The sequence below is a fragment of the Haliotis asinina genome, chromosome 7, assembly GCF_037392515.1.
Source record: "Haliotis asinina isolate JCU_RB_2024 chromosome 7, JCU_Hal_asi_v2, whole genome shotgun sequence".
Lineage (NCBI taxonomy): Eukaryota > Metazoa > Mollusca > Gastropoda > Lepetellida > Haliotidae > Haliotis > Haliotis asinina.
This window is the reverse complement of record NC_090286.1, coordinates 5,277,285-5,302,937: the sequence shown is the minus strand read 5'-3', so window position 1 is coordinate 5,302,937 and position 25,653 is coordinate 5,277,285. Positions and strand designations below refer to the sequence as shown.

At 39.4% G+C, this 25,653-nt stretch overlaps 1 protein-coding gene across 4 annotated transcripts; it reads left to right on the top strand.

The window, feature by feature from the left end:
* Positions 1 to 196: 196 nt before the first annotated feature.
* On the top strand, positions 197 to 25,653 carry LOC137291287 (NPC intracellular cholesterol transporter 1-like). 4 transcript variants are annotated; one of them, XR_010957253.1, is made up of 21 exons: positions 197 to 593; positions 5,718 to 5,964; positions 6,250 to 6,320; positions 6,553 to 6,681; positions 6,815 to 6,941; positions 7,108 to 7,205; positions 7,870 to 7,990; positions 8,941 to 9,064; positions 9,881 to 10,053; positions 10,761 to 11,009; positions 11,830 to 12,007; positions 13,506 to 13,637; positions 14,499 to 14,519; positions 15,850 to 15,971; positions 16,174 to 16,353; positions 17,307 to 17,432; positions 17,871 to 18,015; positions 18,879 to 19,000; positions 19,473 to 19,652; positions 22,582 to 25,537; positions 25,571 to 25,653. XR_010957253.1 is itself a non-coding variant. In XM_067822588.1 (20 exons), the coding sequence occupies exons 1-20, from the start codon at positions 454 to 456 to the stop codon at positions 22,600 to 22,602; spliced, it is 2,706 nt and encodes a 901-aa protein (XP_067678689.1). In that variant the 5' UTR covers positions 197 to 453; the 3' UTR covers positions 22,603 to 25,616. The 4 variants fall into 4 exon arrangements, 2 of the variants coding, with proteins under 2 accessions (XP_067678689.1, XP_067678688.1); XM_067822588.1 differs by having other exon boundaries at positions 22,582 to 25,616; XM_067822587.1 differs by lacking the exons at positions 22,582 to 25,537; positions 25,571 to 25,653 and having other exon boundaries at positions 19,473 to 20,177.

Genomic DNA, 25,653 nt, shown 5'->3' with positions numbered 1-25,653 from the left:
CGAAGTGAAACTGTAAGTTATCGCAACATGATGGATCGTGGGTGATGTTATACAATAACAACCGGCACCGGGCCCACAGGCCGGCGGTTGAACGCCGGGGAACAGGATTTCTAAAATATTAGTGGTATGCAAAGACTGGTTGTGTAGAAGAGTCATCTCCCTTGGAACTACTGAGAGGTGTACGAAGAAATGATTATCTGTCGGTTCACCGTTCAGTGATGACTGAGTTGGGAAGGCAGTGTGTTACCTGACACAGTCGGCAATGGCTGTCATCTGGATAGTCTCAAGAAGTGCAATCACTATTTCATCATTAATTCATTCATACACGATAGTGATAATGACAGCCTGACCTTTCCCAGTGCGAGCAAGAGGTTATTAAAATCATTAGGCTTAGCTGTCATTGATTCCTGAAATCAAACAAAGTCACTGGGTGTATTTTCTTCCTGCGAAGATATGGCGGATACTGCTCGATCTCCAGCTCGTTTCACCATTGATGATACTCCATCAAGGACGCCGACTCCTCAGAAGAAACCATCATGCTTAAAACGGGCTAGTAATGGTATCATTTGGGCCCTGGAATCTGCATTTTACAGGTGAGTGAGAAACTTTCTTGAACTTTGACTTCCACAAACTTATATTACAGCAATGCAGTTTACAGGGTTACTCTAGCTTTCAGTTCCTGCTTCTTTGCCTTGTTTGTTTTAATGGGAGAGCATCCATCTAAGTTTAGCCTAACTAGCAGAGGCCATTCTTGTGTCAATACTCCTGTCCAATCAAGCACCTTACTCAGGTCATACATGTTTGGTACACTCACTCACTCACTCACTCACTCACTCACTCTCTCACCCACTCACTCACTCACTCACTCACCCACCCACCCACCCACCCTCTCACTCACTCACTCACTCACTCACTCACTCACTCACTCACTCACTCACTCACTCACTCACTCACTCACTCACTCACTCACTCACTCACTCACATCTGAGTTTGACCAGAGACCATATATGGTCCCTGGTTTGACACAGGCACCAATTACATCTTGACTTTAAGTGAAAATGGTACCATAACATGGTGATACTTTCTTTTGTGTAGGCATCAGGGCCAATCATGAGTAACTGTTGAGATTTCATTCTAACTTCAGGCACAGGTTTCTTGTGTACATGTGAAAAGCTGTTTAAGAGGCAAGTGTTATGCCTTGGGACAGACTGTTGGTGACACTGATGCACGAACGCTTCAATGATTCCAGGCCACTTCTGTTATATTATTTTTTTACGTGAAAGAAACACAATAAACATGAATATACATAAGCATTCTTTTCAGAATTAAGTCTTTTCTAATGCAAAACTTATGTTTTCAAGATATAAAGGTCATAAAATGTTTCAAAACAGGTCCCAAATATATAGCTTGTGTTATGGGAACTAACTTCATAAAAAGCTACACCAACATGAGGTCATTGATGTCATGCTGAACCGATTGATTTGCTGAAAATATAATGCATGCAGCATATTACAGTTTTTCTGTAATGGTAACAAACAGATTACGCTAGGTATAAAGATTTCAGACGTACCCAGTTGCAATATGAAGTATAAATACAAATGTCAAATAATGATTGTTATTATTATTCATACTGTTATATGTGTAGGAAAGGCATCATAAGCACTATTATTATAAAATGAGGTTGATTTGTAATTCAGAAATAGTTTTTAACAAATCAACAAGAATGAAACAATGGTCAGGAATCTACTTGAATTTATAGCTGAAACTAGCACATGCTTGCTGTATCATGAACAGCTGAGATGGGCTCTGTGTCCAGACAACCAGCATGTGTGGACACAGTGACAAGGGACGATAGTGTAATCTCTGAGAGTGGATTCATCTTCACCTTATCAGCTGGAATGTACAACGTGTGGCCCACATGGCTGTGTTGACAGCTTGTTGGGTGCAGATGGGTTATAAACTGACAACATCCTCCTGTTTTTTTGTTCTCCTTGCTACAGATCTTTTTGTTTCGATTCTGTGATAAACAAACATGCATAATGTTTAATAATACTAGAGAATAAGATAGGAGTGAGAATATTGAACAGATGGTATTTTATCAACTATACCAAGATGGTGTTTTATCAACTGTACTCAGATGGTGTGTTTACAGACTGTACCAAGATGGTGTGTTGTAGACTATACCCAGATGGTGTGTAATAGATTGTACCCAGATTGTGTTCTATATACCATACCCTTGTGGTGTGCTATAGACTGTACCCTGGTGGTGTGTTATAGACTGTACCCAGATGATGTGTTATAAACTGTACCCAGATGATGTGCTATAGACTGTACCCTGGTGGTTGTATAGACTGTACCCTGGTGGTGTGTTATAGACTGTATCCAGGTGGTGTGTTATAGACTGTATGATTGGTGGTGTGTTATAGACTGTACCCAGATGATGTTTTATGGAGTGTACCCTGGTGGTTTGTTATAGACTGTACCCAGATGATGTGTTACAAACTGTACCCTGGTGGTGTGTACCCAGATGGTGTGTTATAAACTGTACCCTGGTGGTGTTTAATAGACTGTACCCTGGTGGTGTGTTATAGACTGTACCCAGATGATGTGTTATAAACTGTACCTTGGTGGTGTTTTATCAACTATACCCAGATAGTGTGTTATAGACTGTACCCAGATGGTGCGTTATAGACTGTACCTAAATGGCGTGTTATAGACTGTATCCAGGTGGTGTTTAAAAGACTGTACCCTGGTGGTGTGTTATGGACTGTTACTCAAATGGTGTTTAATAGACTGTACCCTGGTGGTGTGTTATAGACTGTACCCAGATGTTGTTTAATAGACTGTACCCTGGTGGTGTTTAATAGACTGTATCCTGGTGGTGTTTAAAAGACAGTGCCCTGGTGGTGTGTTATGGACTGTTACTCAAATGGTGTTTAATAGACTGTACCGTGGTGGTGTTTAATAGACTGTACCGTGGTGGTGTTTAATAGACTGTACCCTGGTGGTGTTTAATAGACTGTACCCTGGTGGTGTGTTATAGACTGTACCCTGGTGGTTTGTTATAGACTGTACCCAGATGTTGTTTAATAGACTGTACCCTGATGGTGTTTAATAGACTGTACCCTGGTGGTGTGTTATAGACTGTACCCAGATGTTGTTTAATAGACTGTACCCTGGTGGTGTTTAATAGACTGTACCCTGGTGGTGTGTTATACACTGTACCCTGGTGGTGTGTTATGCACTGTACCCAGATGATGTTTAATAGGCTGTACCCTGGTGGTGTTTAATAGACTGTACCCTGGTGGTGTGTTATAGACTGTACCCAGATGTTGTTTAATAGACTGTACCCTGGTGGTGTTTAATAGACTGTACCCTGGTGGTGTTTAATAGACTGTACCCTGGTGGTGTGTTATGCACTGTACCCAGATGGTGTTTAGTAGACTGTACCCTGGTGGTGTGTTATGGACAGAGGAATTGACTGAATAAACTGAACCCAATGGCTCACATCAACGCAATGAAACTAAACTCCATTTGAATCCATTTCTTATTCATACAACATGCATATTCATAGGAGCTAAATAATGTTATATATTCACAATGGTAAAAATATTCATTGCATTTTGGTGCTGTTTTTTTGTGACTAGAGTACTTTTACTGGCCCTGTTTCCAAGGCCACTGTATATTGTATTGTCTCCTAGGTTAATCTGTTACATATTTACATACTAGTTTTATATTCATATCTGCAATGCTCTAGTTGTTTTTACTGTCCTTCATTGACAGGCTTTATATACTTTAAACACGTCTATGGTGAATTTAAAACTCACTCACTCACTCACTCACTCACTCACTCACTCACTCACTCACTCACTCACTCACTCACTCAACCTTGATTGAACATTGTGCAGAGGCACAAGTGACCGCCACTACCTGAGAACTACTGTGTGTTATCTGATTATTTGAATTACGGTAGTACCACACGTTGGAGAGTGTTATCAGGCTGGTGATGACAGTTGCTGGCATTGGAGGGGGGACAGCTTGAGCCACACCAGGAAACATTGTCCCAGATCAGATACCACGCTGTGGTGGAGGAGGAAATAATGTATGCGTCTGACCAGACTGACAGTTGTGTTGTATTATCAACAAGTGACTGTCACCAGTGATAACAGTTGGGGGCATGTACTGTTGTATTGTTATTGTGAGCTTCTTTACCTTCTGTAAGGCTGTTGGGTAGCCGGCTAATGAAAGTGTTTGCTTGCCACACCAAAGCTGGGGGTTCGATTCCCCACATGGGTACCATGTGTAAAGCACATTTCTGGTTTACACTGCCATCATATTGCTGGAATATTGCTAAAAGAGTCATTAAACCATGCTTGCTTGCTCCTTCCCTCCCCTCCCTTCACCTCACCTCCCTTCACCTTACCTCCCTTCACCTCACATCACCTCACCTCACCTCACCTCCCTTCACCTCACCTCACCTCACCTCACCTCACCTCACCTCACCTCACCTCACCTCACCTCACCTCACCTCACCTCACCTCACCTCACCTCAAATGTTTTTCTCCTAGCTAGTTTCTTTTTACACATCCATCATTCCCAAATAGTATTTTGGAAAATGTCCGACATTCAGGAAATAGCTGACACTGGTAATATATTGAACTTAAGCATATCTTCAAGTGAAAAGTTTTGTGTTTTTTTAACCCAGGGTTGTGATGTATTTGATTTAGTCCACACAGCTGAAAGTTAGCTCCTGTCCCTGCCTATCTAGCACCGTTAACATCTTCACTTAGACAATACTCCCAGCTTATTTCAATATGCATTTCCTCTCACTGTGATATTCTCGTCAGACACCTCTCAACCAAAGCAACTGACACTACATACATGTTCCAAGTAATGATGACACCCAAAGTAGTCAAAGGTTTTTTAATGCTTTTTGGACCAGGGGTATGTAATGTACTTTTAGTACATGTGTAGGTTATTAAGAAGCACAAGATTTTGGTTCCATTTTGTGTGCAATATTTAAATTATTTTTTATACAGGTTACCAGTTAGAAAGTGGTCAAATGTAACATATAATATATTTTTGACTACACATAGAAAATAAGGTATAGATTCTAGTACTTAAGGTGAGGTCCCATCCATGGGTTGCAACCCTCACTCTGATGGCACTCAAGTTTACTAGTGTGCCAGAATCTGTACTTTCCTTAAAAGGTTTACTCCCAAAAATACTCATTGGAACAAATGGAGCATGGATTCTTTTTCTAAATATTAATATTAATACATTCAAAACTGCATTGATACAGTATTTAGTTTTGACATGATTGGTTTAAATATGTTTACATATCATTTACATTTCCGGTTGTATCATGTTTTTAGATGTTATGAGAATTGTAAATGATTTTTCACACACAAAGATGAGAATAATATTGACCACATGCTAATCTTTTCTTGGTCGATTATAAAATATGAAATATTATTGTTCAAATGTAAGTAAATTGATACAATTATGCCGCAAAAATTAGGAATCATGATACGTATCAAAATGTGACATGGGTATTGTGATATACATTATCGATGCATCGTGACATCTCTAGTAAAAACTCTACCTTGAGTTCATCAAATATTGATGAAAATGGGTTTGTGGATGTGATGGAAATTTGAATATTCCCACCAATAGCCATTATGTATGAATCATATACTATGTTGTGTTTATTCTAGGGTCGGTCTGTTTGTGGGCGAACATCCCTGGATTACGATTGTCTTCTGTCTCACAACATGCGGATTGTGTGGTCTCGGGCTGAAAACATTCAGACAAACGGAGGAACAAGTTGCATTGTGGGTACCTCAGAGTTCACGTATCGTCAATGAGAAGAAATGGGTGGACAAACACTTTCCGTCTGAAACTCGCTATGTGACGATGATAGTCACAGGAAAAGATGTGCTCACACAGCCATTCCTTAATGCTGTAAGTACCTGTTGATTCATGGAATTGAGTTTTTAGGGGTTGGAATTTTATAATACAAGATCTGAATTTAATAAGATTATTTTAAGCATGGAAATCTTAGATAGTAAAAGCATCATTTAATCATGGCTATATAACAGTATGGTGAAGTTTTGGTTTCTTGTGCTTGGCTATTTTTAGCTGATAACCATTTAAATATTGCCTTGTCTTTTTGCTGACAATTGGAACTTTTAACTGATACCATCTTTTTGATTTCACATGTCTGTTGACTACCAACTTTCATTTCAGCTGCTGGATTTCTATAGCAAATGTAACAACATCAGTGTTGAAGGGAAGCGGTACCAAGATGTCTGCTACAGGTGTGTTTCATTGGTCAAAACTCATTTGTGATTTTACAGATTTTTGCTGACAGATAGAAATAAACATGAGACATGTGTTTCTATTATTATTTTCCAGGAAGTTTACATGCTCTTAGTAATGGAAAATAAATGCAAAAATTATTTAATGTGCAGGAATAAAACATGTTGACAAGATTTTAATATTTTATCCTTAAAGGTTTTACACATGGTTTGCCAATGATGACAATTTCAGTGTTCGAACAGCAGCTGGCTACCACTGCCGTGTGACAAGCTTATTGGAAATTTGGTCATACAATGAAACTGTCATCCGTTCTCTGACTCGAGGCCAGATCCTACAGACCATCAATAACATCAAGAAAAGGTACATTTTCAGTCTTTTGTCAAAAGTTCTTGAGTAATGGTGAAAAAAACATTCTGTTACCAGTGTATATTTTACCTTAAGTTTTAGGAAACATCCTTGAATATTGTACACAGATGCTGTAACACTGTTTCAGCCCAGTGTATGGCACAGATTTTGATGTGTCCAACATGCTCGGAGGGACCGTACATAGAGGACAGGGAGGGGACATTGAGGATGCCACTGCCACTCAGATCACCTGGGTCCTCAGGAAGGATGATGAGGTAAACGTAGGATGAGACTGGGAGTATGGAGGTGGCATGTGTGTGCCTGAATGTTTGGGCGGCATGCATGTTCGAGCAGATGGGTTGTGTTTGTTTGGGTGTTTGGGTCATCAGGGATGGGAGATGTAATTCTGTGATGCACCTTCACTGTGACTCTACATTGCAGATCCTAGAGGCAGTGAAGGCATGGGAGTTGGAGGTGATCAACCTGGCTCGTCAGGGCATTGTGCAGACCCTAGAGGTGTATGTCTACGCTTCTCGCAGGTAACGATATAAACTGGGTCTGTATCCTTCTCACAAATACCAGTGCAGGGTGTAGTGTACACTTCACTGGTAATGATACACCTGACACATAATCAAATGGGTGTATGTGAATGCTTCACACATTGTGAAATGGGTTTGTATATGCTACCAGTAATTATACCTGGTGTATCATCAAGCAAATTATTCCCAACAGTGGGTTTTGCAGGGGGTTTAAAATGGACTCTGTGCATGTGTCCACACACATTTCTTTCTTTAGGAATGGAACTTTAAAACCATTCAATATTTCTTCACCAAACCTGGCACACAGACAGATGTGGTTGTGTGCTTGTGCCGTTTGGTAGTTTGGGAATTCTGAATAAAATATTTTTGGCATTTCCATGGCAACAAGTTTTGCTTTAGCTGAATTAGGCCTTTACAGAACTTGAAAACCTTTCAGGACTTACCTTCCACTTTGCTATATACATGCCAAAACATTTGACATAATCGTAGACATGTTCATGGAGAGTATTTTGCATTTGGGCCATATTAATGACTTTGTCGTTCATTTTAGATTTTCAGTTCATGATTTGTATCCGAAAACTGATCAGTGTGTAATGGTGCATGGTCAAAATATTAGGGTTTTAGGTCCATTGAAGGGTAGTGTATGCAACCATTTATGTTGTAGTTTTGACGATGAAGGTTACGGCGCCATTAATAAGGACACAACACTTCTGTCTGCTGGATTCAGCATTGTCTTTGTGTTCGTCATGCTGTCTCTTGGCAAGTTCAACATGGTGGAGCAAAGGGTTTGTCTTGCACTTTGTAAATCTGTTCACTTTTTTCACAAAGGCCCTCATGAGTTGCATAGTTGTCAGTTGTCAAAGGTATACTGTTTAATGTTACATCTCCTTGTCTTAACAAAAGTCACTTATCCTTGGTTTGAATCTTGGTTTGCCTTGCTGGACCATACACATTGTGGTAAACATCTGCAACCCTTCAGAAGATAAACATATCTTGACAAGGGAAATAATTCTATGGCTAGACATTGACCTCAACATTTGCAACCCTTCAGAGGATAAACATATCTTGACAAGGGAGATAATTCTATGGCTAGACATTGACCTCTTGTTGTCATAAATGTTGTGTTTTGGTGCCGATGACACTGTTAATGTGCTAACTTGCCTGATAATAATGTTGATGGCTACACTAAAACATCACAGACATTGTGATAGAGAAGTTGTCAGTCCATAGAATTATGCCCCTTGTTCAATGTACCAACATCTAAGTGCCATTTAAAGAAATCTTTGTTTCCACTGTATCATTAAAGCTAGCTTACAGATTTGGTAAAGAAGTAATTTCTGATTATTTAATACAAGGTATGAAACTTCCAAAAAGCTGGTTAGATGTAAAACTTGCCAGCCTTGACCAAAACTTACCTGCCCACAAATAATGCTAATTGTAAACATGTAAAGTATTGAAAAAAACTGATGCCAGTGCAAGAAAAGAAATAACTAATTATTTCAGATTTGTATGTGAATTAATAATGAGTTATTATCCTGAAATATGCTGAATATCTTCGTATACATGTCTAAATTTTAACCCGACCTTTCAGGCAGGTGAATCTTGAGAATATGGTCAGTGTTGCATTAACCCATCCCGGTCAGGGCAGGCAGGTATTTTGAACGCTGTTCATATCTCACATGTTTCCCTAAGTCTTCATTATTACAATAGTAAAGATGCCTTGCCATTGTTTCAGATATACCTCTCTCTCATTGGCTTGTTCAGTGTCGGTTTAGCAATACTATTTGCCTATGGAATAGCTACAGTCTTTGATGTGATATATGGCCCTATACAGTCGATCATGCCATTTCTTCTGCTTGGTATGTGCTTGTTCGTGAGTGTTATGTGTTGTATAGACATTTAATGTGAGTGTAGTTTTATGCCACTGTTAGCAATATTCCAGCAACTTCATGGCAGTGGACATCAGAAATGAGCTTCACACATTGCACCCATGTGAGGAATTGAACCTGGGTCTTCAGCATGATGAACAGACACTTTTACCACAAGGCTACCCCACCACTTCCATTTAATAAATCTACAGTTGTGGGACCAAAATTTATGAAAGCTGAGCCAACATTTTGTTACAGTTGCTGTTTTTTACACTGGTCAGTGAAGTAGCCTAGCGGTTAAAGCATTTAGTGGTCATGCAAAAGGTCTGGGTTCAGTTTCCCCACCTCATGTGAGGTTCATTTCAGGGGTCACTTGCAGTAGTATTTTAGAAAAATTGCTAAAACTTGCATAAAACTATACTTACTCACTTACTTTTTAAACACTGATACTGTTTTTATCCTTGTTCTCACTGTAGTTGTGTTGAATTTTTTAACTTTATATGTTACAAACAGCCTTACAAGACAAGCAGGATAGGTTGTTCCCAAAATTATTGGCACTCTAGAAGACTACTTGCCACACGCTAGCAGCTATTTTGCTGAATATAACTTGAATAGAATGTGTTCCTGTAAATGACAATTTCCCTTTCCGTTCAAAATGTTAAGGCTGCATCATGGAGATGTGTGTATGTGCAGATTGTGTCACAGATTTACATGGTCAGGTTATATTTCAGAAATGGTATTTGTGACACATAAGCTCTATCACGAAATGATCTGTGCAGATGAAGAATGTTTGACTGACACCCACAGGTATAGGTGTGGATGACATGTTCGTCATCGTGGAGGCTTGGAAGAATCTCACACCGGAGGAGCAGTTACTTCCCTTGCCACAGAGAGTTGCGGTGATGATGAAGCACGCTGGCGTGTCTGTCACTGTCACATCAATCACAGACATCGTAGCATTCGGCATTGGTGCATCAACTGTAAGTTGGCCTTGGAGTATGTTTGTTAGAACTATAACCAAACGTTAGTCTGGACAAGTACGAGCAGCTACATACACACTATGCAGACACATGTAAACCCACACAAGCACATTATGACATACAAACACAATTAGGCTCATTACTATATCCATATCTAATGCATCATGGATAGATGAAATCTGAAGACCAAAGTATTGTTCAAAATATTATTACCAATAATCTAAATATTTATCTTTCAAATCAACTCTTCAGCTTTTTGATAGTGAAGTTTGCTGTTTTCTGAGATCTTATTTGGAATTTACACGAAAATAATATTTGTAAAGGACAATGGGGAAAGTTCTATGGATATACAACCTCTGTATTATTAGTACAAGAAACATTCTGGTGTAAATGCTAACACTGTTATGAAGGATCTACACTGAAGCATTGCTTACATTATAATACAGAGAACTTTCCCCATGGTTCATCACACCAACCTCTAGATACCACTCAAAGAAGTTAATCTTTGTAAAAAAACGAAGGAGAAGTATTGTACTTGAAGGTTTTGACCCCCAGATACTTCACAGGATTTTGTGCAAAGAAATGATGTTGGGATCACAGTTTGTAGGTAACCACTTAGGGAAGTTTTCAAGGAGATGTATGAGAGAACTATAATGTCTGCACATATTAGACAACTAATATCTGACAACTGCTGTATTGTTCCTCAGGTCATCCCAGCGCTCAGTGCCTTCTGTATCTATGCAGCATTGGGCATCCTGGCTCTCTACGTTCTGCAGTCAACGTTTTTTGTTGCGTGTTTATCACTGGACCAAAAGCGCCGAGAATCACATCGGAATGCTTGTATCTGCTGCTACAAACACAAGGACTACACACCCAACAACTGCAGCCAGACATCCTTCATGCCCAAATTCATGGAGAAGTACTACGGCAGAGCGCTGATGAAACTACCTGTGAAAGTGAGAATGCCTTATTAACTTCATTATCAAATGCAACACCTGCAGGTATGAAGTCTGTGAAGTGAAGATGCTTTTCTTCATCTCAATACACCCAGTGTTTATGGACATTGTGAAGTACAGAATCCACAAGCTACTTTCCCTAATGGAGTTCTGTTCATGAAGTCTCATTGAGGTCTCACTGAAGTTTCACAGACATGTCATTCCGGAATGTTATGACATCATGATGCATGACACAACACATGATTCCATGGCAGTTTAACCCACCTGGTTTGCAAAATATCCAGAGAAAAATCTTGCAGTAACAAAACCACTGTACCTCATATACCTTCTATTTTATCCTGTTATGAGGTGTTTTTTAATTGAAATGCAAAGAACTAATTTAGGAAATCAATGAATGTCGAAGAATGTACAATGAAGATTCAGTAAATTACATTGAGACCCATGGTTTTCAGGCAACCTGTTGGAAACTCTTTCATCCTGAAATTTGTCAAATGAGTATACCAGCAGCCTGCCATAGTTTTGTGTAGAAGGGGCAGATAACTCTAATGCTGCTAATTTAAAACCGTCTAAAAAAAATGTTATGTACACTACTGCTGTTGTCAAGCAGTTGAGCACACTGGACACAGTACTTATGAACATGTTTCATCCTGATGTAACTAGAAACTCCTGTTTATTTCAGCTATAATCTGTTATTTGTTAATAGAAAATGTATTTTTCACATTAATTTTATGCAGGATTATCTGAATGACTCTCATTAGGTAGAATAGTGGTGCTTGTGCCATTGGCATTAAACAAGTGCCGTATTTCCATCACATTTCAGATCCTAGTGATTGTGACGACTCTCGGCCTCCTAGGTGTGTTCATGTGGAGGTTCATACTCCTGAGACAAGACTTCGACCTCGTCAACTACATTCCAAGCGATTCCTATGCTTATGCTTTTGTCAAGGCCAAAGAAAGATATTTCCCTGATGAAGGAATAGACACAGCTGTATACTTTGGTAAGTGCATGGTATCAAATATTGTCCTTCTTGAGGTGTGCTTTGTGGAAAAAAAGTTAGTTTTATTACTGACTTTAATTGATTTGTTAATGAGGCTCAGTAAGAAAAAAGTTTGCTGGATACATCTGGGGATGTACGAGGGTTGGCTGAAAAGTTCTCAGTCTGAGTGGCTTTTCCCCACCAGGTGGAGACAGGTGTTTGCCACCAATGAGGACAATCATTTAGTGAATCATAGACACAAGAACTACAAACGTACTAATACTTTTATCTCAACTACAGCTCTTTTGGTAAACCTACCCTCTGAAATCATCAGAAATGGACAAAACTGAATACAGGGCAGTCATCAAGTACTTGCAAAAGAAAGGGATGTCCCCAACACAGATACATGCTGACATGGTCTCCACTCTAGGGGATGATGCTCCTTCATTTTCCACGGTAAAGAAGTGGGCTGCAGAATTTAAGCGTGGCAGACAAAGCCTTGATGATGACCCACGCTCAGGAAGGCCTTCAACAGCAACCACTCCAGAAAACAAGACGCAAGTGCTCGATATGTTGATGGATGATCGACGATTGACTACTCGACATATTGCTAGTGTAGTGGGCATCTCTCATGAGAGGGTTGAGCATATTATCACCAACGAATTAGGAATGACGAAAGTTTCTGCAAGATGGGTGCTAAAGCTCTTGACAGCAGAACAGAAACGTGTCAGGTTCCAGATGTCCCTTGATAATTTGCGTCGTTTTGAAGCAGATCCCGATGATTTTGTGGCACGATTTGTAACCATGGATGAGACCTGGATACATCACTTTCAACCAGAAACAAAACTACAGTCAAAACAGTGGAAGCATCCTGATTCACCAGCTCCGAAGAAAGCCAAGTCTGTTCCTTCAGCTGGAATGGTGATGGCATCAGTCTTTTGGGATTCCAGGGGTATTCTGCTCATTGATTATTTTGAAAAAGGTCAAACTATCAACGGCAGATACTATGCTGATCTACTGAACCAGTTGCGAGAAGCAATCAAAGCCAAACGACGAGGGATGATCGCTAAAGGTGTCCTCTTCCACCAAGACAATGCGCCTGTTCACAAATCGGTGGTGGCCATGTCAACAATCCGCGATTGTGGCTTTGAACTCATTGACCATCCTCCTTATTCACCTGATTTGGCTCCTTCTGACTTCCACCTGTTCCCCAAAATGAAAAAGGAACTCGCCGGTCGCCATTTTGCAAGTAATGATGACGTCATTTCCGCTGTGACTGATTCTTTTAGGGTAGCTGAAGAAGATTTCTTCCTGACGGGGATTCAGGCCTTGCTGCATCGCTGGCAAAAGTGTGTGAACTTGGAAGGGGACTATGTAGAAAAATAAATTACAAACGTGGACTATGTAACTTTTTTTCACAGTGAGGCTTAGAACTTTTCAGCCAACCCTCGTATATATATTCTCAAACAATCATATAGTGATGATGATGATGGTGGTGGTGGTGCTGGTGGTTTTCCAGGAGGATTCAACTACTACGAACACTCTCAGTCTCTTGATGCTGCGTACAAGTTCGTGAGCGAGAGTCAATACACCCAGAATGGCACGGTCACCAGCTGGTTCCAAGTCTTCCAGGACTGGAGGAGAAGAAATGGTGGGTACATACGTTCATAAAGGGCATTTGGTAAGCCTAATGTTTAGTCAGTTCAATCATCACTCTGATTTGATTCTCCACGGCATAAAATTGTATCCATTTTTTCTCCAGTCACATCCATGTATGTTGTGTGAAGCCCATTTCTGGTGTATCTTGTCATGATGTTTCTGGAATTTTGTTAAAGTGTAGTAAAATCCAACTGACTCACTTCTCATTTGGTAAAAACAAAGAACAGTAATGTGGAGGATTGCAGAGCAGAAACGATTCCCAGCTTGTAACAGATTCTTTCACTGTGTTAAGTGACACTTTGTTTTCATGCCATCATTCACTGGTTTATTTTCCCAAGGCAAGATGATTCAATTCTTTTTTATTTAAAACTTAAGGACTCAAAACGTTTATATGACATAGATATCAATCTGGATCTGCTTGCAAAAAAGTGCTTCAATTAACCCAGATTTAATATGACCTGAGTGCTGTGATTGCTTTGTACAAATGTGCACTGATAGCTGAAGGTGTCTTGCAGTCCATAAGGTCATTAGTAAAGACCACCTGTGCCTGTCAGGGTGTTTCGTAAATAAACATGAAGATAACAGTATTCAAGACCCTTTACATTTCTGTTGCAATTTATCCGATAAACATTCTAATGTCATTACATGTAATTTTCATGAATAGTAGGACAATTTGAACATTTTTCTCATCAATTGTATTTCTTTCATTAAATACTTTCTTCAGTTTTATTACAGTTTATGGAAGTAAGTTTACAGGTTTATAGTCATGCCTTACATTGTCTTACCATACTGAAGATAACACAGTGATAACGTGACATTGCAGCTCTTTATTGTTGTCTTAACCTGCTTACAGATACTGGCGGTACTACTACTAGTAAGTGTACAATGAGATTGTGTATATTCTAATCTCTTCATATCTGTCAGTATATTCTGTACTAACCTTGCATGCCATGACAGCATTTAGCACCACAGACTTCCTTCTTGTAAGCCACTGAGTGTTATGTGGTTCAGTCTTAGTTTCTTTTTGTGTCTGTGAAATTCTTTTCGATAGTGGTTAAAAGTGAAAACTGATCGGCTTGTTTGAGAGAACCAGAGAGGTCAATGAGGTTTTACTGCACTGTGGTCAGCTCCAAAGCTATTGTTCAATTTTTAATTTGCATTCAAGCATTGACTTGACCTGTGTGGATCAGGGTTAGACTTGGTTTTCTGTGACCAATGACTTGGTTGACACATGTCATCATGTCCCAGTTGTGTAGATTGATCACTAGATTTTCTCAATTACTTTTTCCTCAGTTAAATACAGACTGTTGCCATATAGCCAGAATAGTGCTGAGTGTGTCATTAAACATCATTCAACAGCAAACAATCAAACATTGGCTGAGCCAGCATGAGACTACAAGTTGACTGCCTTGTTTTCTGATTTGTTCAGAGGAATACAATTTTATGGTGCATGTTTGCATAACAAGTTCTTATTACAAGAGTCTGGTTTGAAGTTGACTTGTTTGAACATTTTTTTCTGTCAAATGCATGTTGTTTTGATTTTTCTTTGCTATGTATGGTAATATTTGAAACATTAACAGCTGTCATCTTTAGTTGCCTGCAGCTTGTCTTCATGTTAATTTTGCATATATGTCACAGTAACTTGCTTTCAAAACTATGTAGACAAACTTTAAAGTTGCAACATCTCATCTGCATGCCAGCACCTTGGGCAACACAACAGAGTTGTGTCCCTTGGGTATGTCAGGAACCTGTGAATGTGGGTTGACCACAGGTTTGTCAAGACCATGCCCTTGCTCATGGGTTGGAGACTTTCCCTACATTTAGAGTGCACTCTGTGATATTACTTCTATAGTCTTCTAAGTGGTGTTTGCAACACAACTTCTCGCTTGCCCTGAACATAACACATGTGCATTTTCTGCTACACTAAGGTGATAAGTTTTGGATGAATCTGCCTAAGGGGTTAGTATAGATTTCTGGGTTACAATGCATATTATCCAGCTCATGGACCTTATTGTGTAAATTCTGTCATAACAGACAACCTTTGAAGCACCCCAAAGTACTAGAATCTATTTATCTCCAATAAAACAGTTTTTGCATTTGATCACTGTTTAAAAGGCATTTTGTATTCACTGTCTACTTCCTGTCTATTACTATCTACAAGAAGGTCCCAGTAAGCTGTGATGTCTCTTTCAATGGTGTTACAGGTATAGTCCCGACATCTGAGGCGGAGTTCTACAACTCAATGTACACATTCCTGACAGGCCCAGGAATCCAGCTTGCCAGATATGTCAAGATGAATTCAACACTGCCACCAATAAGTATAGAGGTGAGCTGAAAATTGTTATAAATGTATGTCATGGCCATGTCTGTCACATTCCTAAACATCGTGCTTCCTGAACATCAAAGAATATTACTAAAAGCAGCATAGAGTTAAATCTGCCCTTGTAGCTGAACTCCCTCACTCACTCATTTTCCTGAATGTCATGTCCTTGTTTGTAATGTTCCTGTGTGTCATGTTCCTGTTCCAGGCCTCCTACATGACACTGCGGCACACCTTACAGCCAGACTCAGCAGATGAAATAGCAGCGATGGAAGATTTACGACGCATAATCGATGACATCCGCTTCCCACAATACTCGGATGAAGATCTGCCCAAATATCAGGCGTTTGCCTACTCTCAGAGTTACCTGACATACGAGACTAACAAGGTTTGTACGTCAGTTACAGTATGTCAATTACAGTATGTCAGTTGCAGTATGTCAGTTATAGTATGTCAATTACAGTATGTCAGTTATAGTATGTCAGTTGCAGTATGTCAGTTACAGTATGTCAAGTACAGTATGTCAGTTGTAGTATGACAGTTATAGTATGTCAATTACAGTATGTCAGTTGCAGTATGACAGTTATAGTATGTCATTTACAGTATGTCAGTTATAGTATGTCATTTACAGTATGTCAGTTATAGTATGTCAGTTATAGTATGTCAGTTGCAGTATGTCAGTTACAGTATGTCAGTTATAGTATGTCAGTTGCAGTACGTCAGTTATAGTATGTCAGTTGCAGTATGTCAGTTACAGTATGTCAAGTATGTCAGTTACAGTATGTCAGTTATAGTGTGTGTGTCAGTTGCAGTGTGTCAGTTGCAGTATGTCAGTTATAGTGTGTCAGTTACAGTGTGTCAGTTATGGTATGTCAGTTGCAATATGTCAGTTACAGTATGTCAGTTACAGTATGACAGTTACAGTATGACAGTTACAGTATGTCAGTTGCAGTATGTCAGGTATGTGAAAGGAGGAAAAGCTTGTTGAAGTAATAAGGTTTAAATGACAACATCTTTGATAAAACCAATAATCTTGGCTATCAGACAGAAAATCATATTCATAAATCTGCGACTTACACATATAATATCAGCATTTTTGGAACCAGTTTACGAGATATACAGTCCTCTTTTTGTCTCTCTAAACTCAACTGACTTGCTCTTAATTTTGGGTGTTATTGTGTTATTGTCACACCATCCAAGTACTCTTTGCAAGTAATGTTCTGGACATTCTGTTGTGACAGAGCTGTAGATGTTCTGTTGTGACAAAGCTATAGGTGTTCTGTTGTAACAGAGCTGTAGGTGTTCTGTTATGTCAGAGCAGTTTGGGTTATTGACATGTAGGTGCTGTTGTCGGAGCTGTACCGGAACCTGGGTCTGGCCGGTGGCTGTGTGCTGTTGGTGACGCTGTTGTTAATTGCAAACATCTGGACATCAGTGCTTGTCTTCTCCTGTGTTGTTTTCACTCTGGTGAGTCATGAATTGTCAAGGCATGCAATAAGCTCCACACTACATCTGTCAGATCTGTTAGAGGAAATGAAAGACATTTATTTAACTTTTGGTAATATGCACGGGATGTCTTGGCAACTCTCAGAGCAGTCAATATGAAGTCATATGACTCTCCATGGTTTTGATGAGTGATAAAGAGGCCCTGATCAAACGAGTTCTAATCATTTTGTCATTTCTGCTTCAAGAGTATTTTGGGATTGATTTTATATTACAGACACATGTAGCAACAATTATGTAACAAGTCGTATACATTCAGTGACTCTTAATTATTACATGCCAGGGATTCGATATTTCGGATAACACATTTCTACAATTTTGCGTTATTCCTGTTTTATGGTCTTATATTCCTGCTATATTGCAAGATGGCGAATATTTCCTATTCCGTTGTTGATGTCGCAGATTGATGTTGCTGGAGCACTGGAGTTGTGGGGTGTGACAATCGACACTGCCAGCAGCGTCCTCCTCATCCTGTCCGTGGGCATCGCTGTTGACTACTCTGCACATATAGGTCATACCTTCATGACAGTGCATGGAGACCGGAACTGTGAGTCACACAGGCAGTGAGCTTTACGGGCCATTAAAATTCAGGTCCCATCACACCAAGACAATGTAATATGTGAAAATATGATCATGTCACTTCAAAAATCCGTGGAACATTCAAAGACAAGATAATTCTTAATGAGTGGTGAGGAGGTCTACTGGTTAAAGAGTCTGCTCATCATGTTGAATGTTCAGTTCTCCATATGGTATCATGTAAAGCCTGTGTCAGATGTCCCACCCCATGATATTGCTGAAATATTGCATAACATCATTCATGCATGATAGGTTTTTTTTTAAAAAGGGTATTGAGAAGATCAGCATTAGAACTGTCATTTGATACTCTGTGTAGCCATTTACTAACTGACTGGCTATTCCATGTGTCCATTGGGATTTAACAAGCATGGAGGATCAACTTCGGTTCGGAGTAAAAATTTAGCTTTGAGATATCGGTGCAGGCAGTTGTCATGGAGGTCTTTTGGCCAAACTACAAGACTGGCTAGATTCTTTCGCAAGTGGTGATAACTTGTCATTCAGGGGAATGATGTATGTATTTCCTTATCATGATTCAAGCTATGTTGCTATATTGCTATCTCCCTTCAAAGGGACCCTGAAGAACTACCCACTTGGGCGATTGAGAGTGAGGACAGACATGCCTTTGGTCAGGTGGATCTTTTTTGACTGGAATAAGGGAGGTAACTCCAGAGTGAGTGATTATATGTTCGCTTCAGGACACTGAAAGAGATTCAAGTTTTCACTTACCCATTCAACAGGAAAGGGAGATGAGCAATATGGCATGAGTCAAGATATGTATAAAATATCAATTTTGTCATACAAATTTACATGTTTACATGTTAAATTTTGATTCAGATCGGTCAATACTGACACTGAAGACAATCGGTCCCGCGGTATTCAACGGTGGCTTCAGTACCTTCCTGGCCTTCGTCCTCTTGGCAAACAGCTCTAGTTATGGATTTGCCCTGTTCTTCCGGGTAATGGCAGCTTCTTATCAACTCTCCTACCCAAGGTTCCTTGCGGTACCTCTGTCATAGACCCAGACACAGTTTCAACAGTCTGTTAAACTCTTTGCATGACAAACGTGTTTATGCTCATTTTCATGCTCAGTGTTCAAAACAGCCCCTAGCCTGCTAGTCAGTGGCTGGTAAAAATCCAGTCAGGTCAGTTAATCTTCACAGTCACTGGCCCAACTGGCTGGTGAATTTTCATTGGGTAATTTTGGAAATATATCACTCTCTTGGACTTTTAAAGATATAAAATACTTTTAAATCATGCAAGAATGTTTTTCATATTTGCAATATATAAGATTTGGATCTGGAGAGGTTAACATCTTGTGACATGGTCTTCAACAAAATATTGATGTTATTATTCAGGATAGTTTTCATATTCATTTCTGTCGAGCTTGAATGCAGCATGAGGTGATGCATGGTGATGTATGTTGGCCAGGTGTTCATGACTGTTGTGATATTCGGGCTGTTCCATGGATTGGCCTACCTCCCTGTTATCCTAAGCTGGGTTGGTCCACAGCCTTACGAGTCCAGCTATAAAACAGATGAATCGACCAATCACATCACAGTAGTGAAGGACGAGAACTCCACAACTAATAGTCCCAATGGTCATGTTCAGGTAGGAGGTTTAGTCATCCTTGCAACAGAAGTGAACTATTATTTTAGGTATTGTAGATATTTTAAAACTGTTTGCAATATTGGTGCATGTATTTGCTCTAGAAATACCACAGTTATCCAAGTAGGACTGTATCATCTAAGGAACTGTAATGGGGGTGTAGCCTAAGGGTCGTAGCATCCACTTGTTACACTGACAACCTTGGTTAGATGCCTCTGATTGGTACAAAGTGTGAAGCCCATTTCTGGTGTCCCAGTTGTGACATTACTTGTATTAATGCAGTAAAATGTAATACACTGCAGTAAATTGCAATAAAAAATGTGGTAAATAGTAAATAAAAACTGTGGTAAATTGTGAAAGAAATGATGGTATATTGTATTGAAATGCATTTCATAGCCTATTGCACAAGGAACCATTCATCATGTTAAGATGTGAGGCTAAGCTTTATGGCTTTATAGAAATCAAAACCAAGACATTGAAAAGATCATTCTAATGAGGCATAAGACGAAAATTGATGCAAAAATTGAAAAGAAATTCAAATTCCAGTCTTTTTCAACGTCGTCTGCCAGCCCATTAAGATACAACTAGAACTGGTCTCTTCGGCAACTCATGCGTGTTTTAAGTGGCAACTGACATGATCAGGTGGTCAGGCTTGCTGACTTGGTTGCCACATCATCGTATCTCAGTTGTGTATGTCGATGCTCATGCTGTTGATCATTGGATTGTTTGGTTCACCCTCGGTTATTTTCAGACTGCTGCCATATACCGGTATCTGGAATATTGCTGATTAGAGTATTAAACAACACACCACCAAAACAAATAACCAGCAACACACACAAATCTTAGCGATCAACACTAGCAATTGTCGTAAACAGAAATTAATGGAGGCCATCCAGCGTAAACGGTCTAAACCCTACCTGATACCAGGGTGCCTTCCTTCTCAATGCCACCAGTGAAGGTCCCGTGGTAGAATAGGCCTTCAGCAACCCATGCTTGCCACAAAAGGCGACTATGCTTGTCATAAGAGGCTACTAACGGGATCGAGTGGTCAGGCTTGCTGAATTGGTTGACACATGTCATGTGTTCCCAATTGTGCAGATCGATGCACATGTTGTTGATCACTGGATTGTCTGGTCCAGACTCATGTATTTACAGACAGCTGCCATATAGCGGGAATAGTGCTGAGTGCAGCGTAAAACTAAACTAACTCACTCACTCACTCACTCCTTCTCAATGCCAATGCCTGGTGGAGTAGCTGATTTCTTTTAAATAGAAGACATAAACAGGAGTGCATTTTTTCGAAACTTGCAATTCTTTTGCTCTTCAGTGTGTGTATTTATATACATACCTCTGTAAGTATTGACTGTAATTCCCCTGATGAAGGGGCAAGCATTAGCCAAGAAACGTGTGTAAAGATAAAAAGTTGCACATCCATATTTAGTGTCTCATAAAACATTCAAGCATGATTCTACCATAGTGTCCACAGTGGATCTGAATCTTAATCAATAACATTCTCTTTCAGCAGATGTTCTGTAGAAGTTCATTCATGTGATGACCCACAATTTTCGATGTGCAGCATTTCAACCTCTCATTCAGTGCCACCTTTTTTTGTGGGGGGTTCATCCCCACGGCATGTAATGCGGGGGGGGATATAGTCGACACCTCACCTGTCCGTCCGTCCATCCATCCGTAATCAGGTTGTTTCCAGAGCATAACTCCAAAACCGTTCAATATTTTTAGACAAAACTTGATAGATATAGTAATCTCAGACTATGGCTGTGTCTTTCGCTATTTACAGATTTTTGGCATATATATTTTTTTTGTTTTTCAATGGAACATTTTGGTGTTAGTCTAATGGTGGGGTGGGCTTCATTTCCGGAGTAGAACTCAAAAGCCATTCAATATCTTTGAGCAAAACTTGGTAGATATATATCAGAACCTAAAGTGGTGCCTTTTGCTACGTACAGGTTTTTTGTAATTTCTTATTTTCTCGGTTTCCATGGAAACGTTTCGGACTCAAAACTCAAAAACTTCTTTAATATCTGTCATTAAAACTTGTTAGATATGTGTGGCAGACCCCAAAGTTGTGCCTTTTGCTATGTACAGGTTTTTGTGATTTATTATTTTCTCGGTTTCCATGGAAACGTTTCAGACTTAGTCTCAACTTGGAGGGATGGGTTTCGTTTCCAGAGCGCAACTGGAAAACCATTTGATATCTTTCTACAGATCTTGGCAGATATATGAGGCAGATCTTGAAGTGGTGCCTTTTGCTGTTTATATTTTTATGGCATTTATATTTTTCATGATTTCCATGGAAAGGATTCAAACTTAGTCTAAAAAAACATCAAGTAACCTTCAAATGATTTGACCTTCCAAATATGTGGGGGCCAGGGGGATATGTCATCCTCTGATGACTCTTGTTTGACATATTATATGATGATTGGAAACAGTTAGATTATTGTCAGTATAATCAGCTAACAGCAGAGGTGTCCGTGAAATATTCCCTATGAAGATGCAGGCTAGAATTGTTCACCAACAACCCATGTTTGTCACAAGAGGAGACTGTCAGGATTAGCTGACTTGGTTGATGCATTTCAACATTTTTCCCAAAATGCATAGGGTGGAAGGGTATCCCAGTGGCTAAAGCGTTCACTCCTCACGCCAAAGGCCCGGGATCGATTCCCCACATGGGTACAATGTGTGAAGCCCATTTGAGGTGTCCCCAAAGGGATATTGATGGTTTATCACTAAAAGTGGCATTGAATAATCTCACTCACCCAATTCCATAATCATTGATCATAATATCACTGGATTATCTGGTCCGGTCTTGATTATTTACAGACCTAGCTGGAATATTGCTGAGTGTGTTGTTAAGCTGCACACAACAATGAAATGAAACTATTAATACTCTCACTTATATTTCTGTTTTTAGCCTCTTCTTGAACCGGTGTAAGTTGTTTGTTTCATGTCACCCCCAACCTTCCATCCATGGCTTTGCAGAAATCAGAAAGTCAAAATGAAAACTGATTGATTTTCAAATTTACTCCCAACACTTATCTGCATTTGTTATTTGACCTTGAAATCACGATTCAAAGGTATGAGTTAGGTGTATCATGTTTTCAAATACTCAGACATCAGAAGTCTGAAATATATATTATAGGGAAAACGTTTTGGCATTAACACTGAAAGTCGGCAACTTATTTCTGGGGAGTCCTATTTTCAAATACTCCTGTAGGAAGACACCAGTCTGAACTGTTTATTACTAGTCTTGAGGAGAACACTTTTGGAATAAACCTTGAAAGTTTTGAACTTTTTTCTTAAGCAAATGCATACTGTATATTAAGTGTATAAGGCAAGTTTGGGGGTAGCTAAAATTAGAATGGATTGAACGGAGGTCACCTCGTACAAGATCTTTATAGTTGTAACATATGTTGAGTTATTTTTTTCCCTCACATCGGAAGACAATAATCTAGGACACTTACTTTAGTCCCTCCATATTCAATACTGGTCAAGGGAACTAGCTAGGCAAGGACAGGGTGGTAGCCATGTGTGGATTGGGTGGTGTCTGTGTGATTAGATTATATCTCGTCTCATCAGACATCCTGGATTGTTGTTTGTGCTATCAGCCACTGCTTTATCTGGCTGTCAGGGTTACCAGTTCCTGTTATTAAGCTGGAACACTGAGCATGAGACCAAACTGACTCACTTACTTATTGCTTGTCTAACCTCCAAGGCAGCAGGTCAAATGCTTGATGTCCAATAAAAATCTAACTGGCGATGGTGTGACAAGTCTTCATTGAGACTCAAATCAACAACGTTTTGGGGGAATTTCTGATCAAGTTGATAAAAAACTGTTGTATTTGTCACAATTTTGCTATGACAATGAATTGCATCACTTTGATAATTTCATTGAAACAACTGAGTGAAAGAACCAATCCTCAGTCATATCACAACATTTATGAATCATTGCTCAGCAGGATCCTCTTTGATGTTAACATTTCACAATGTTTAAACTTGGAATGGATTGGATATGTCTTAAAAATTAAGACATATTTGTTATCCAGCCTTGAAGTTTTGAGCTGCTCTCTATGTATTGCTTTCTTCCTGCTCCTGCTTCAACAGGATGTGAACTAGCAAGGTCAAGGTCGTGTGTCGTGTGCAGTGTGCATGTTTCCTACAATATTTAACATCTCACACAGATGTGATGATGTTATCACATGTTTTTGTATTGTCCAACACATCCTGCTTTTTCTCCCATGAGCACTCTTTATGACTAGTGCATGGTGATGTTTTTGTCCTTGTTTTTGTTAGTACACGTGTGGGTTGGTATTCTAGGGCATCCATTTCACTGAGTGACAATTACTCTTTGGCCTTGATCGTGATTACTTTTCACAGTCATCCATTCCACAAGTGCTGCATTTCTATAGCCTACATCACTGTAGATTTACTCAACTCATCATGATGGCAGCCTTAATACCCACAGGCCTAGTCCTGAGTATTTTTATACTATGCAAACTTTGCACTAAGATGATCAAGTTGACCTGAACTCCCATGGTTAAAACAGCTTACATAGATCCTAGTGCTGAGGTGTTTTCTACAGCAGAGCCATGTTTTTGATTCATTCTTTACCTATGCACAAGACATTGGAAATGAAATCAACATTTGCAGACAGAATATGACTGTTCAGCTGACTTCATGATAAAGTCTCACCTAAAACAGTTAAGATATATAATTAATTAATTAATGACCTACATGCCTTCCTTGTGGTGTGGTGATACCTGGTTGCTTCTCCTTAATTGTTGTGGTGTTACCTAGGTGTCTAGTTGTTTCTCTTTTTCAACAACTTATCCAGCACATGTCAAATGTCTGTTAATGCCATCTTCATTTTCTTTGTGCATTCACTGAAAACATGGCTGGAGTAGACTCTTTGACACAATGCAAATGAATGAAGAAAATGACTACATATGCTAGTGGAGTCCATGGCAGTTGCAATTTACTGATTTTTACAAAAATAATTGAATATTTCATGAATACATATGTTTCTAGAATTTCTGAAACAGTGCAGTTTTCCATAGAGTCTTCTGATAACAGTTGATATTCCTCAGAGTAAACAAATATCTTCAGTGGCTTGGCTGGCAGAGGTTTATTTTTACCTGTGCATGTAGTATAGGTCTTATAATGCTAGCATTACTTGGGACAATGTTACCTAAGCCTGTAGTAACTATAATTGGTCTCCAGCAGCCTGTGGTGGCCTGGTTCATTGCTCATATTATGAACATTTGGTTTGTCTAGTCCGGACTCGATTCTTTTTTCTGGCAGCTGTCATATGTCCGGAATAGTTCGTGCTTCAAGGTAAAGTTGCAAAAAAATGTCACATTGCACATTGTCAACTTTTCAACAACAAAACATCATCATCATCATCATCATCATCATGATGTTTGTACAACAGAGCGTAAATGTAACCAGTTCTTACTGAAATATCAGCATGGCTTGTGTCTGTACTAATCCTCTGCATGCTAACACAAGCTTGTCTGTCTCTTGCAGGACTCTTGGGTCTTTGTAGACTTCAGTAGCTAGTGTGAGTTAACATGGTTACGAGATAGTAAAAAGTATTTGTAGGATATTAAAAACATTTTATCAATAACAGCTAAGATGATGATGAAGCATCATGTCTAGTAAAACTGAATAAAGCTTTTGTTAAGAATTAAATACTTTTCTTCATAATTGTTTCATTTTTCACATGAAAATAAATATTTGTCATATAATTATCTCTGGTGGAGGATGTTCATATTTATACTAACCAACAGCAATACCAAAACAAAGATGGTGATAACATTTGCTTTGGGGACCAAGGTCTTATATGTTTTTATTTATGTTTCAACAGATGGGTGTTGAGAGACTCCCCACCTTCCGACGTCCAGGGAGTACAATGCACATGACAAGGAATGTGTACATACCATGGCCAGACTATTCGCCTCCATTACCAGGCAGATATCACCTCTCT

What these genes read in the sequence shown, in the direction of transcription:
- LOC137291287 (XM_067822587.1), top strand. Translation starts at nt 454, where the DNA reads ATGGCGGATACTGCTCGATCTCCAGCTCGTTTCACCATTGATGATACT. An exon ending in CACAGCCATTCCTTAATGCT is followed by an intron (nt 5,965 to 6,249) that starts GTAAGTACCTGT and finishes CTTTCATTTCAG; the next exon opens with CTGCTGGATTTCTATAGCAA. An exon ending in ATCAATAACATCAAGAAAAG is followed by an intron (nt 6,682 to 6,814) that starts GTACATTTTCAG and finishes ACACTGTTTCAG; the next exon opens with CCCAGTGTATGGCACAGATT.